The following is a 14,913-nucleotide window of genomic DNA, read 5'->3' on the forward strand; positions in this document are numbered from 1 at the left end:
TCATCAAGATCAAAATCACGAACTTGGAAAAGAGGAAACAAAAAGAGCAGTCAATAGACAATAGGTGCAGGAGTAGGCCATTCGGCCCTTTGAGCCAGCACCGCCATTCAATGTGATCATGGCTGATCATTCTCAATCAGTACCCCGTTACTGCCTTCTCCTGATACCCCCTGACTCCGCTATCCTTAAGAGCTCTATCTAGTAATGTAAAGGGAGAATTAATAACGTGTTCTTCGAATCCTTTTGCAATCGTAGAGCATTTTAAAATCAGTCAGTGTATTGATATTGAAAGTAAGGTTTAAAATCGCTTAAATGTTTTGGTATATCTTGCGTTAAAATGCAACGCACGTAGTTTTTCAGTGCATAGCAGGTGCTTATTTAAAGCAGTATGAACACCGTTCCTTTGATGCACAGGGAATGGAATTCAGCCGGAGCTAATGATGCAAGAGACTCTGATCTCTCGTGGAGATCAACAAGTAACAGGTTGACGCATTCCTTTCAGTATAATTAAGCTCAGCACAACGCTGATCATAATTCATCTTCCACAAGACGTGAGTGACACTGACTGCTGTGAAGGATGGTTATGATAAAGCATGAAGGAAATAGGATGTGCTGTTGGGTTAGAGTCGAGACGAACCTTACCACAAGACGAATAGAAAGCAGCAAGAAGAAACAATTTAACAACTCACTGCTCCCACTTATCCTACCTTTGTGGAACAGTTCATCTGCTTGAGGAAATCCATGATGTTTCTCACATCACAAGATATTGTGGTTCCAAGGTATACACCACAGCTCTCAGAACTTCTCTTGGAGTTAAGTTCTCCCTCTGCATTTACCCCATATCACCAAAACTCTGCTATTTCTATTCTTATCATGCCATTGCAATTAACACCTTGCTGCAATTACTGACCTGCCTTTACTGGAGTATAAAATACATTAACTGCTTTTCAAAGTTCCTGTTCCCTATTTTTACAATCTTCCTTAGTCCTAGCAGCCTCTGAGATTTCTGCACTTCACTGATTCTGCTCTCTTGCTCCCCAGTGACCACTGTGTTACATACAACAGATGCTTCATTAGTGCGAGTTGATCTTTCAGCTCCATTACTTTAATATAATCCCTCCACTTGTGTTTTTAATGAAAGTAGAGGAAATTCTGCACCGTGTGAGCTCGGGAACACCAGGCCACAAAGTTTGAACATCTCCATTCCATCTGGAAAAATGTTTTACATTTATGTTGCATTGACCAACCGATTGTCGTGGTAGGGAATTTTATCTTTCCCAATATTGACTGGGAAGAGGGAATAGCGCAAGAGGTTAGATGGAGTGGAATTTGTCATATGTGTTCAGGAAAGTTTCCTCTGGCAATGTGTAGAGGGCCCCACATGGGAGAGAGCAATGATTGATCTCGTCTTGGGAAATTGAGAGGGGCAAGTGGATGAAGTATTCGTGGATGAGTCTTTTGGGATCAGCGGCCACAGTTCTATTAGATACTAGTTATGGATAGAGACAGGGCAGGCCCCCGAGTTAAAATTCTAAATTCAATACCCGTGTCTGTATAGCCAGACACAGTTCCACTACACCTTTAAATTTGCTGATGACACCACCGTTGTTGGACGAATTGCAGATAATGTTGAATCGGTATAGAGGAAGATCAATCATCTGATTGAACAGTGCCAGAACAACAACCCTGTTCTCAATGTCAGTAAAAGAAGGAACTAATTGTTGATTTTTGAAGAGGAAGGTCAAGGATTCACAAACCTGTCTTCATCAATGGGTCGGTGGTGGAGAGAGTTAACAACTTCAAGTTCCTGGGCATGCATATCTCTGAAGATCTATCCTGGTCTCAGCCCATTTTTGCAATCATAAGGAAAGCTCATTAATGCCTCTACTTCCTTAGAAGATTGAGGAGATTCAGTATGTTGACAAATACTCTCTAGAACTTCCACAGGTGTATGGTATAAGCATATTGACTGATGGTATCATGGACTAGCTCAGAAATGTGCAGGGACGAAGGAAATTACAAAAAGTGGTGAACACTGCCTGGTACATCACGGGTATTGACCTCCCCATCATCGAAGGCATCTAAAGGAGGCGCTGTCTCAAAAGGGCAGCCAGCATTGGAGACTCACACCACCCTGGCAGTACTCTTATTTCATCCAGCCATCGGGAAGAAGGTATAGGAGTCTGAAAACTATCGTCCAGATTCAGGAACAGCTTCATCCCACCGACCATCAGACCTAGCACCAAATTACAAACTGCATTGGTTGTACTATGGACTTTGATTAGTTTTTGTGCACTATATTGGGTCTTTTATTTATTGAACATTTGTATGTTTATTTATTATATTATTTATGGAGTACTGCATTTATACACCTGTGGTGCTGCTGCAAGAATGAATTTCATTGTTCCGATTCAGTACATATGACAATAAAACACTCTTGGCTCTTGTGTTTCAATTAGCCTGGCACTTTAATTCTCCAGTTAGCTTCCACCGTGCTTTTAACCTTCAACAAGCTCTCTATAAACTTGAGCAACAACATTTTAAGTTTGGGTATAAAAACCAATGCAAATTTTACGAATCATTTGGTTGCAGGAATTTGCAATTTCAAGGTGATTCCCTTGACACTCTTCGCACAATGTGTTTGGCAATTTCGTAAAGAACATTTAGCTCTTCCCATTCATGCTTCTCATTGCATTCCATTATGATCCACTTGTACATTTTCTCACCATGTTTTTTGTCGTTTGGTTCTTCTTACCTTTTACTCTCATGGTTTTTTTCCTTTTGTTACTTTTTCTTCAACCACTTTCTGTTTCTTAAAACATGCATTATCCTCAGGTTTTTCCTACTCTAGTGAAAATCCACTGACCCAAAATGCTTGCTTAGAACATAGAACATTACAGCACATGAATGGGCCCTTTAGCCCGCAATCTCTGTGTCGAACATGATTCCAAGTTAATCTCCTCTGCCTGCTTGTGATCATCCATCGATTTCCTGTAGAATCAAGTGCCTATTAAAAAGCCTCTTAAATGCCACCATAGTATCTGCTTCCACCACCACCCCTAGCAGCTGTTCTAGGTACTCACCATTCTGTAAAGAAAACATGTTCCTCACATCTGCATTAAACGCACATCCAACCTTAATGCTATGCCCTCTAGTCTTTGAAATTAACCTGGAAAAAATGTTCTGACCATCTACCCTATCTTTGCCGCTCATAATTTTCTATACTTCTATCGGGTCTCCTCTCAACCTCCACCAGAAAACCTCCCAAGTTTACCCAACATCTCCTTATAGCTAATAACCTTTAATCCAGCACCATTCTGGTAAACCTCCTCCACACCCTCTCCAAAGCCTCCTCATCCTTCCTGCATTGGGACAACCAAAACTTCACAGAATGCTCCAAATGTGGCCTAACCATAGATCTATAAAGCTGCAATATGACTTCCTGATTCCTATTTTGAATGCCCCGACCGATGAAGACAAGAATTCAATAGGCTTTCTTTACCACTTTATCTCCTTGTGTTGCCATTTTCAGGGAGCAATGGAATTGGACTTTGAGATCCCTCTGTACATAAATAGTGTTAAAGGTTTTGCTATTAATTTTATATTTTCCCCTTACATTCATCCTTTCAAAGTGTAACACCTCACACTTCCTTGGATTAAACACCATTTGCCATTTCGCCACCCATATCTGTAACTGATCTATATCCCACTTTATCCCTTGACAGCCATCCTCATTGTCTGCAATTCCAGCAATCTTGGTATTGTCAGCAATCTTTCTAACCAATCCATCTACATTTACATCCAAGTCATTTATATGTATCAAAGAAATGTCAGAGAGCAAAATGTTAAAAACGCTTAAAAAAATTACAGGACACTTAAAAAAAAAACAAGGCAGTCAGGCTCAGCTAATGTGGTTTATGTGGTTTTGTGAAAAAGAAATGATACTTAACTAACATTGGAATTATTTGAAGAAATAACATGCAGAGGAACCAAGATTTACAGATGCCATTAGGTTTAGCAGGAATCAGAGAATTATAAATGGGTGATTTTCTGTTTGTCAGGGTGTAATGAGCTAACGACACAGGGATCTATGCTGGAACCTCAACTTTGTGGAATTAACATCAATAATTTGGACGCAAGCATTATTTAATCAAATTTTGCATGGGATTATGCATTCTGGGATGTCAAATACTAGCAGGACATATACAATAAATGGCAGGGACCTCATTAGTTTTGATGTACAGAAGGACCTGGCGGTGCACGTTCATAGCTCCCTAAAAATGGTGTCACAGGTGGACAGGATAGCGAAGGAATTTGGCATGCTTGCCTTCATAAACTGAGACATTGAGTATAAGAGTTGAGCCATTTTTCTAAGGCATCACTGATGTCACATTTGAAATGCTGTCTACAGTGTTGAAAGTATCATGAGGTGTTCACTAGACTAAAACCTGGAAAGGCTAGAAAAAAAATAGCCAACCAATCTTCTGTCCACTGAAGTCTAGGGAATTTGACTGAACATTTTGACAAGGGTGGATGCGGAGAGGATGTTTTTTCCTCTGGGAGAATTTAGAAATAAGAATTATTGATTAGAACTTAGGTGTCATCCATTTAAGGCAAATAAGAATTAACATTTTTTAAATTCTGTTGATCTCTCAGTGGTGGAAATAGAATGATTATTTATGGGGTTGAGGTAGATAGATCTTTGATGAGCAAGGGGTGAGAAGTTACTGCATGCATTAATGCAGAATGGTTGTTGGAACCATACCAGCAACAATTTTATTCAATGGTGGAGCATTCTTGAGGGACTGAGTGGCCTATTCTTGCTCTTAATTCTTGGGTTCCATGACCTTACAAGACTGGTTGGGAGAAGGGCCCTCTCCGTGAGATCCTTCATTCACAGCCTGCTCCACCACGTGCTGCCCCTTGAGACAGTTTGGTGGGGCTAAGGCCATCATCCATCTTCTTCTGGGAAATGTATTTGGCAAGGAAAGCGATAGAGAGGTCTTTGACATTCATCTGAAACAGCTGTGCTCTGAGGTCTATTCCCAGCGAAGCTCATGGACACAAACAAAAGCTGCTGCTGGAAGGGAATCTAGCTGATTTCCACTGCAAGGAGTTGCATATGACCACGTGCTGTGGACTGGCACATTCCAAAGTCCATAAATAGCGCTAAGCAAACACTGCAGCTTAGCTTAATGCAACTGCAGCAAATGGTGAAAGTTCACAGTTTGACAGTGTGGAAACTGCTCTGCCCAAGACCGCAAGAAAGTGCAGAGAGTTAGAACATAGAGCAATACAGTAAAAGAGCTGGCCCATCAGCCCACATGTCTGTGCTGAACATGATCACTTTTATCTCCCTGCAGGTAATCCATATCCCTCCATATCCAAATGCCTATCCGTATCTACCTCCATCATCACCCCCGGCAGCGTGTTCCAGGCACTCACCACCTTCTGTATTAAGAGGTTACCTGCACATCTCCTTTAAACTTTGCCCCTCGCATCTTACTGTTGTGCTCTCCAGTATTTGATTATTCCATCTCAGGAAAAATGGTTCTATTTACCCTTTCTATGCCTTTCGGAATGTTATATATTTCTATCAGGTCTCCCTGCAATCTCTGGCATTTTAGAGAAAATAATCCAGGATCTGTCCAACCTCTTCCTGTAGCTAATACCATCTAATCCAGGCATCATTCTGGCAAACCACCTCTGCACCCTCTCTAAAGCCACCACATCCTTCCTGTAGTGGGGCAACCAGACGTGGCCTTACTCCAAATGTGGCCTAACCAAAGCCCTTTTAAGCTGCATCATGACTTCTTCACTCTTATACTCAATGCCCTAACCTATGAAAGAAGCAGAAATACCATTTGTCTTCTTTACCACTTTACCCATTTCGGTTGCCGCTTTCAAGGAGTTATAGACTTAGACCTCAAGATCCCTCTGTACATCAATGCTGTTAAGGTCCATGCCATTAATTGCATATTTTCCCCATTACATTTGACCTCCTAAGTGCACCACCTCACACTTGCTTAAATTAAACTCCATCTGCCATATTCAGCCCATTTCTGTAGCTGATCTATATTCGATCCCAGCAATCTTGGTGTCACGTGCAAACTTAGTAAGTATAATGGTATGTTCTGTGCTGGGAATGAGGACGTTTGAATGTACGGTATTATATATATGGATAGGTGACGTTTCGTGTTGAGACTCTTCGTTAGATTGATTGTGGTGAGGGGCCGGGGAGTTGGAAGAGCGAGGCAGTACAAAGCTCGGGGCATGTGCTAGGTGGATACAGGTGAGGGGGGTTTTGATAGGCAGATGCTTAGACAATGGCCAGAAATGAAAAGACAAAAGCAATAAGGATAGAAGTAGTCTGAATTGTGAAGCTAGAATAAGGAATTTAGGTGGGATGGGGAGGAGAGAAATGGGTTCGTATCCAAGTTCACCAGCAGCAGACCATTGAACGTTCCATTAAAAAGCCAGCAGGTGTTGCTTTTGTCGTTCAACTCGAAGGACATTTTCATTTCATTCTGCTTTCCCTGCTCCTGGGCTATATGAGAAGAAGGTTGAAGACTGGGGTTTTGGAGGTCTAAGGCTCATAGATCCTTTACTGGGAGGGCTTGAGCCCTAGAGAGATGAAGGTAAGTTGACACTGTAGTGTTTACAATGGCAACTGCATCCTCTATGCATCATGCAATATCCCTCTGGAAAGTGCATTTTGGCACACAAACCAGCTGCTATTGACATTGGTTTAATGTTGCTGATCGGCAACAGCCGGCAGCCGATTTTCTAAACATAATAGGGATTCATAACCTCAATCTGGAGAGTTAAAACCTGGCAGATGGAGTTTCTCTGCCTTCGCACAGAGGCTCTTCTGCTATAGCTGACCTTTCTGTCATATGGGAATGAATCAATATTTACTGAAAGGGATGGAAATTAAAGTAAAAGGAAAGTCATTTTGGCATATAATCGCTGAAATACAAGCACAAAACGGAAGCTTTATTTATTTTACGAATCATCCATACAGGTTACATTAGAGTCATATCAGATGAAGTGGCTCCATAAATTGTTACACTGCACCATTTAAATTGCTACATTCCATTGCTTGTTTTTTTTTGTTAGCTCCTTAAGGAACTAAAGACATGGGAACTCAAGCTGATTATACTGTCAGCGGTATTTTGCGATGCAAATCCATGAACAAAAGTGGTACACATAGAAAGTAACGTAATTTAGGGCTCTGATTACTGCAACCTCACACTGTCTTCGGGTTTCAGATATGTAGCTTGCTCTGCCACCCCTTTAAATTAATCAATGCACCTTGAAGCATTAAACCTCAAGAAATAAAATGTTGGAAAGGCGCAATTTAAATTATATGACATTTAGAATGGTTGGCCTGACATGTGGAGGTTTATGGCATGTGAGGTTGACCCTCAAGGTCAACATATCAAATCAATAATAACGTATTAACAGACTGCAGATCAAAATCTCTGACCATTCCGGTTAAGTCACAAAAACAATCAAAAGAGAACTATAAATTAATGATGCTTTACATGCTCCATGTTCCACAGTGGAAAGATGCATTCCTTATTTATTATGTCAAAATCGTCACTTGGACAACAATATCTAAATTTTGATCTTCCGCTATCTGATGCACCAAACCATCTCTCGGCATTCTGAATTTATTAAGAGAGATCCCAAGTCCCTATTTTATGCTTTTGTACAGAATTATGGTAAAACCTGAAAAAAATTCTCTTCATTTTCTTGCTTCTGTTCGATCTCTCTCTCCCTTTCCAACTCCCTACATTGCACAATGCCATATAAATCTCAAAGTAGCATAAAAGGACAGATCAACTATCAGGCCTTCTATATTAGGCCTTGTAATGAAAACTAAATTAAGACATACCCTCAGTGTCGATGTTCTGATCTGGAATCTCGAGTTCTATATAGTTCATATTTGACTCCTTCCATGATCCACTGAACATACTTGAAAAGTAACCGGACTGTAAAGCATAAATCAACAAAATATTCAAGTGGTGACAATTCAAATAAGTTCTGCACTAATCTGCAGCAGTCTTTAAGCAGGCACTATTCAATTAGAGGATGTCAAGACATTTCTTTATGGATGCTTGACTGGTGCTACAGGTTTACTGGAATGGAGTAGTAGTGTCACTGAAATTCTGAATTTTGTTCTCATGGCTCCAGAGTAGAGCTGGTTGAAAGCTTATACATTGATGACGCCAAAGTGGTGATGGTTGGAAACTTCAGGTTCTGAGGAATAAATATCAACAGCAATTTGTCCTGGACTAGCCACATTGAAGCAATGAACTAGAAAGCAACCAATGTCTCTACTTCCTTAGAGGGCTTAGGATGTTCTTCATGTCCCTAACAACCCTCTCTAACTTCGTCAGATGCGCTGTAGAAAACATTTTCGCGGGATGCATAACAGCATGGTTTGGGAATAGCTCCATCCAACACCGCAAGAAACTGCAGAGGTGTGGATGTATCCAAAACATCACGCAAACCAATCTTCCTTCTATTGACTCCATCTACACTTCATGCTGCCTCGGCAAGGCCACCATCAGACTCAAAGACCAATCTCATCCAGGTCACTCCCCACTCACATCAGGCAAGATGTACAGAAGTTTAAAAACATTTACCTCCAGATTCAGGGAAAGTTTCTTCCCAGCTGTTATGAGGCAACTGAACCGTTTCTCACCAACTAGAGAGCAGTCCTGACATCCCATCTTTACTGAACTTTACCTTCCACTAAACGTTATACCCTTTATCCTGTATCTGTACACTGCGGACGATTTGATTGTAATCCTGAATAATCTATTCACTGACTGGAAAACACACAATGAAAAGCTTTTCAATTTACCTCAGTACACATGACAATAATACAAATAAACTAACTAAACATCAACCTCCCAAAGTCCAACACTTCACACTTTTTCGGATTAAACTCTACCATTTCAATGCCCATTTCTGAAATTGATCTACATCCCACTGTAAACGTTGACAGCTTGCATTGTAGTGCGCAAGTCCAGCAATTATGGTGTCGTCTGCAAACTTACTAGCCAAGATATCTACATTTATGTCCAGACCATTAATTAACCAACCAGCCAACTCACACTCTCTCACACACACACACATCCGGAATGTGCTGCCAGGGTTGATGGATGAGGTAGATTGGATTGTGGCATTTAAGAGACTTTTGGATGGGCATATGGATATGTATGTAATGGAGGGATATGGATTGTGTAGATGGATAAGTGGGTCTTGGCATCATTGTGGGCCGAAGGGCCTGTACTTGTGGGCCAAAGGGCCTGTGCTGTACTGTTCTGTGTTTAAGACTTGGGTCTATGCAGGAATCTGTAAGACATGATACATCACAATTTCCAAAAAGCCACTGATGTAATATCATATGACAGCTTTCTTCACAGATAAGGAGGTGTAAATGATGGATTTATGGCTTTGTAATTCTTGAAAGCATTCAACTCAGCATTTACATTATTCTGCAGACATTCCATTCACTCTTTAAAATTACAGTGATTTTCCAGTAATTGGCCCCATTCCTGAATGGTATCTACATAATTGCTCATTTCTTTATTATAATGTTGTTTTTAAACTTCTTGATAATCACAAGTCTAATTCTGTGAAATGCTGTGCAATTTGAAATAACAACTGATCTCTGAATAGCAACATACTTTGTAAAATATAAATGCATTAATGCATTTATGTACTCATACTTGAAATTTATGTTAATTTACAAGTCATGATCTTCCCCTCCAGAGAACACCCATCTTAACCCACAAAATAATTATACGATTCAATATACCTTGAGGCACTCCAAGATTCTAGCAGTTGGGGATTTGTTACCAATGATAAATATATTGTTAAATATGACATGCATAAGGATTAGTATTGAGGCAGTATAAATTCATAAACTGTTACAAAGAAAGTTTAATTCAGCTTGAAAGATAAACAAAAGCCAGCAACAATGACCAAGGAAAGGTGGACCAAATCACCGTGAATCCCCTGCATCATAATATTTTGTATATCTGCAGTGAGGGACCTTAACAAAAGCCTTGCTAAAATCCAAATCTAGGCAAAAGCAAAAGGCTTACTAACATCTACCACCCTATTTTCATTATTCTACTTTATCACCTCAAAAAACTCAATAAAGTTAGTAAGACATAACTCGCCACTTGCAAAGCCATGCTGGCTAGCCCTAATTAACACATTCTCTTCCAAATGGGAGTAAATCCTATCTCAAATAATTATCTTCAGTAGTTTCCTTCCCACTGACATGAGGCTAACCGACCTTATAATTCCCTGGATTCTCTCTATTTCTGTTCTTAAACAAAGGAACAACATTAGCCACTCTCTAGTCCTCTGGGACCTTGCCTGTGGCTAGAGAATAAACAAAACTCTTGTCAAAACACCTGCAATCTCCTCTCTTGCCTCCCTCAATAACATGGGATAGATCACATCAGGCCAGAGGAACTTATCCTCCTTACTACTCTTCAAGAGCCTCAGCACCACCTCATTTACGATTTCAAAATACCCTATCATGTGTCTTATCTGCACTGATCTTCCCAAGTCCTTCTCCTCAGTGAATACAGATGCAAATTACTTGTTTAGCACCTCACCAATATCCTCCGATCCCAAGAATAGATATCCTCCTTTGTTCTTGAGCAACCTTCTCCCTGGTCACCCGCTTGTTTTTAACATACGTATAAAAAGCCTTGGGAGTTTCCTTAATCCAACTCTCCAATGACATTTCATTTCACAAAATGCTGGAGTAACTCAGCAGGTTAGGCAGCATCTCAGGAGAGAAGGAATGGGTGACGTTTCGGGTCGAGACCCTTCTTCAGACTGAAGAAGGGTCTCGACCTGAAACGCCACCCATTCCTTCGCTCCTGAGATGCTGCCTGACCTGCTGAGTTACTCCAGCATTTTGTGAAATAAATACCTTCGATTTGTACCAGCATCTGCAGTTATTTTCTTACAATTACATTTCACGGCCCCTTTTGGCCCTTCTAATCTCCCGCTTGAGTTCTTCCTTACTCGCTTTATGTTTCTCATAAACCCATCTGATGCCATCTTCTTAAACCTACCACACGCTTCCTTTTTCTTCCGGACCAATTTTACAACCTCCTTGGTCATCCACGGTTCCTTTACCTTGCCATCCTTATCCCACCTCCTTACTGGAACATGCTGATCCTGCACTTTGAGCAGCTGGCCTTAAAATGACTCCCACGTCAGCTGTGGATTTGCCCGAAAACAACTGCTGTTTTAGCAGTTACCAATCTACCATCCTTAGCTCCTACCTATTGAGATTGTAATCTGCTTTGCCCCTTAGTTAGTTAGTCCCTAACTAAAGGGATGTTAGTACCTTTCCCTAACATCCAGACCTATCCCTATTCAAAATAATCTTAAAATTTATGTAGCTGTGGGCACTATCTCCAAAATGCTCTTCCACTGTTACACCAGTCGCCTGACCAGGTTCACTTGCTAATAAAAAGTCCAGCATGGTCCCTCCTCGAGTTGGACATTACATATTCTGTTTAAGGAAACCTGCTTGGATACACTATTATAACAATTTGCAATTATTCAACAGAACTTTATAACAGTACATACTTGAGTTTACAAATAATTATTTAATGCAGTTAAGAATTTAAAGAAATATAAACTGAAGAGGGCTATTTTCCCCAAGACAATCCTTTGCCATTGAATTAGATCGAATCTAAAGATCTATGCAACATCTTTGCACAATTCCCATATTTCATGGCCATAACATTTATCAATCTCGGTCTACAATATATTGGTTACTAGGTATCCAGAATTGTCTTGCTAGAAATACTAAAGTTCCACATGCCTCTGAGTAAAGAGTATTGTTATAATCTAAATCATAAATGTGCAACCCCTTAACACTCGTCCTAGTCCTGGACTTCTAAACTGGACATAAGTCTCCCATGTTCTATCCTCTCAACTCAGATAATTACTTAAGAATGTGATGAACTGGAGAATCTGAATTATAAAACGTGTTGGTATACGTAGATGGCTTGTGAAAAATAGCAAACAACACAGTTACTTTTGCAAACACATGATACACAAAGAGTTTAATGCCCTACCTGACACAGATATATTTTGTGTAAGTGCCATTCTTGTCCCAGAGCACAGATGGTGATATCACTGTTTTCTCCAGCGAGGAAGAGAGTCTGATAAATGTACTTGGAAGTGCTTTTCAGCTTCTTTCTGTAAAGCCAACAGAGCCCAGCATCAAGATAAAAGCACCACAATTAAGCATGTTCTAATGCTGCAGCAGCACACGTGGTTAGCACAGGTTTCAATAGGCCTTCTTTGAGTTAGGGATAGGTTTGAAAATTAAGAAATGTCAGACAGTCAAGGGCATCGATTCAGCAGTAAATCCTCTGAGAGGGATATGGACCATACACAGACAGGTAGGACTAGTACAGCTGGGACATGTTGGCCAGAGTGGGCAAATTGGGCTGAAGGGCCTGTTTCCACACTGTATCACTCTATAACTCTTGTCGAATTCACATAATGACTGGGATCAAGACAGTAATTCAAAATGTACAGCCCTACTCCAGCACTTTGTGCCTTTTTTTTGTAAACAATCACCTGCAGATCCTCAATATTAGTTGCCATCCAAGGTTCCCAATACATTTGAGCCCTGGCTTTTACTCTTACAAAGACACGTAGGCCTCAAATTATTGTTCTATCTCCTCTGCATGTATCCCATTGTTCAAATGTAGACTTAACTGCAAGTAAATGCACCCAATCTACTTTGACCAGGTCCTTCCTGTTAAGGAAATTAGCCTTCCCTCAATTTAAGGTCTTTATTACTGGTCCATTCCTATCTTTTCCCCTCAAACACTTTAAACATATCGTTATAGCAACTTTCACCAAACAATTCCCCCTCTGGCACTCCCTCCACCTGAAGTAATACATAATTTTACTAACTGGGCAATATCTCCTCCATGCAGGAAGAAGGGTCTCGACCTGAAACGTCACCCATTCCTTCTCTCCCGAGATGCTGCCTGACCTGCTGAGTTACTCCAACATTTTGTGAATAAATATCTCCTCCCCTTTTATTGACAATTGGTCTCACTTGAAAACTCTATGTCTTGGATATCAGACTGCCAGTTATGCCCATCCTTCAATCATATCTCAGTGATGGCAACAATATCATTGACCCTTGAGTGATGAGTTCATCTAGTTTGCTAGACATATACTTTGCATTAAAAAAGATAATTAAAAAAACCCCACAATTTTCATTCACTTGCTTGTTTTACCTACTGGACTTCCAAGCTATTTTTTCCTACAGATGACTGCGCCTCTCCTACTACTCTCAGCACATTTCCATTGCCAGCTCTGTTTAAACCCTTTGCAATAGTGCAGCGAAATATTTAACAGGAATCTGAGGAGTAACTTTTTCCACACAAAGGGTGGTGGGTGTATGGAGCAAGCTGCCAGAGGAGGTAGTAGAGGCTGGGACTATCCCAACGTTTAAGGACCAGTTAGACATGGATCGGGCAGGTTTGGAGGGATAGGGACCAAACGCGGGAAGGTGGGACGAGTTGGGGAAAGTTGTCCGGTGTGGACAAGTTGGGCTGAAGTGAAGGGCCTGTTTCCACACTCTATGACTCAGTAAGGAGTTGCAGATGCTGGTTTACACCGAAGATAGACACCAAGTGACAGCGGGCCAGGCAGCATGCGTGGAGAGGTAATGGGGGTGATGTTCAGGGTCGAGACCCATCTTCGGGGAAGGGGGGGCAGGCCTAAGCTGCTGACCTTCGCGGGGCTTCGCTCTCGGAACAGTCGCAGTCGTCAGGCGGCCGCGCTCGCTTCCTCCGCTGGCAATCGCACTCGCAGGCGGAGGCTTGGCCCCCGGACAGGCGGCTGCCCAGGCCCCCCATTTCTCCACTGCCACCGCCGCCAACCGGTCAACCACTTCTCCTGCCGCTGTCGGTGGGTGGCCGCCTTTCCCGTTCCCGCCCCCCCCCCCTTTCCTCCTTCACGATAGCTCTCTGCTGCCGTCTCTTCCGCGTCTCTTCACGTTCGGACGGTTGACGCTTCTAGCGGCCGCCATTTTGGGAGGGCGGGCATTTTGGGGGGGGGAGGTCGTCCCTCGACCAATCAGAGCCGCGCTTGAGGCCGTCCGCTCGCCCGCCGCGGTTCCCGCCTTCACTGAAGTTCCAGACACCAACAGACAAATGCTGGAGTAACAGGCAGCATCTCAGGGGGAAAGGTGCAGGAAGGAACTGCAGATGCTGGTTTACACTGAAGACATTAGACACAAAATGTGCAGGAAGGAACTGCAGATGCTGGTTTGCAATGAAGATATTTGACACAATGTGTAGGAAGGAACTGCAGACGACAGTTTAAACAAGAGAGACAGAAAGTGCTGGAGTAACTCAGCAGGACAGGCAGCATCTCAGGGGAAAAGGTGTAGGAAGGAACTGCAGATGCTGGTTTACACTGAAGATATTAGACACAAGATGTGTAGGAAGGAACTGCAGATGCTGGTTTACACTGAAGACATTAGACACAAAATGTGCAGGAAGGAGCTGAAGACGCTGGTTTACACTGAAGACATTAGACACAAAATGTGCAGGAAGGAACTGCAGATGCTGGTTTACACTGAAGACATTAGACACAAAATGTGTAGGAAGGAACTGCAGACGACAGTTTAAACAGAAGAGAGACACAAAGTGCTGGAGTAACTCAGCAGGACAGGCAGCATCTCAGGGGAAAAGGTGTAGGAAGGAACTGCAGATGCTGGTTTACACTGAAGACATTAGACACAAAATGTGCAGGAAGGAACTGCAGATGCTGGTTTGCAATGAAGATATTTGACACAATGTGTAGGAAGGAATTGCAGACGAC

The 14,913-nt window shown here is 41.8% G+C and overlaps 1 protein-coding gene across 1 annotated transcript in view; it reads right to left on the reverse strand.

The window, feature by feature from the left end:
- Nucleotides 1-14,122, reverse strand: part of gmcl1 (germ cell-less, spermatogenesis associated) — a 37,346-nt gene extending 23,224 nt beyond the window's left edge. The window contains exons 1-3 of the mRNA XM_078428936.1: nucleotides 13,819-14,122; nucleotides 12,135-12,258; nucleotides 7,901-7,997 (exon numbers count right to left, since the gene is read on the reverse strand). Of these exons, the coding sequence (XP_078285062.1) occupies nucleotides 7,901-7,997; nucleotides 12,135-12,258; nucleotides 13,819-13,943 (346 nt within the window). The 5' untranslated portion in view covers nucleotides 13,944-14,122. The remainder of the gene's footprint in view (nucleotides 1-7,900; nucleotides 7,998-12,134; nucleotides 12,259-13,818) is intronic.
- Nucleotides 14,123-14,913: the final 791 nt, after the last annotated feature.

The sequence above is a fragment of the Rhinoraja longicauda genome, chromosome 36 (genome assembly GCF_053455715.1).
Source record: "Rhinoraja longicauda isolate Sanriku21f chromosome 36, sRhiLon1.1, whole genome shotgun sequence".
NCBI lineage: Eukaryota > Metazoa > Chordata > Chondrichthyes > Rajiformes > Arhynchobatidae > Rhinoraja > Rhinoraja longicauda.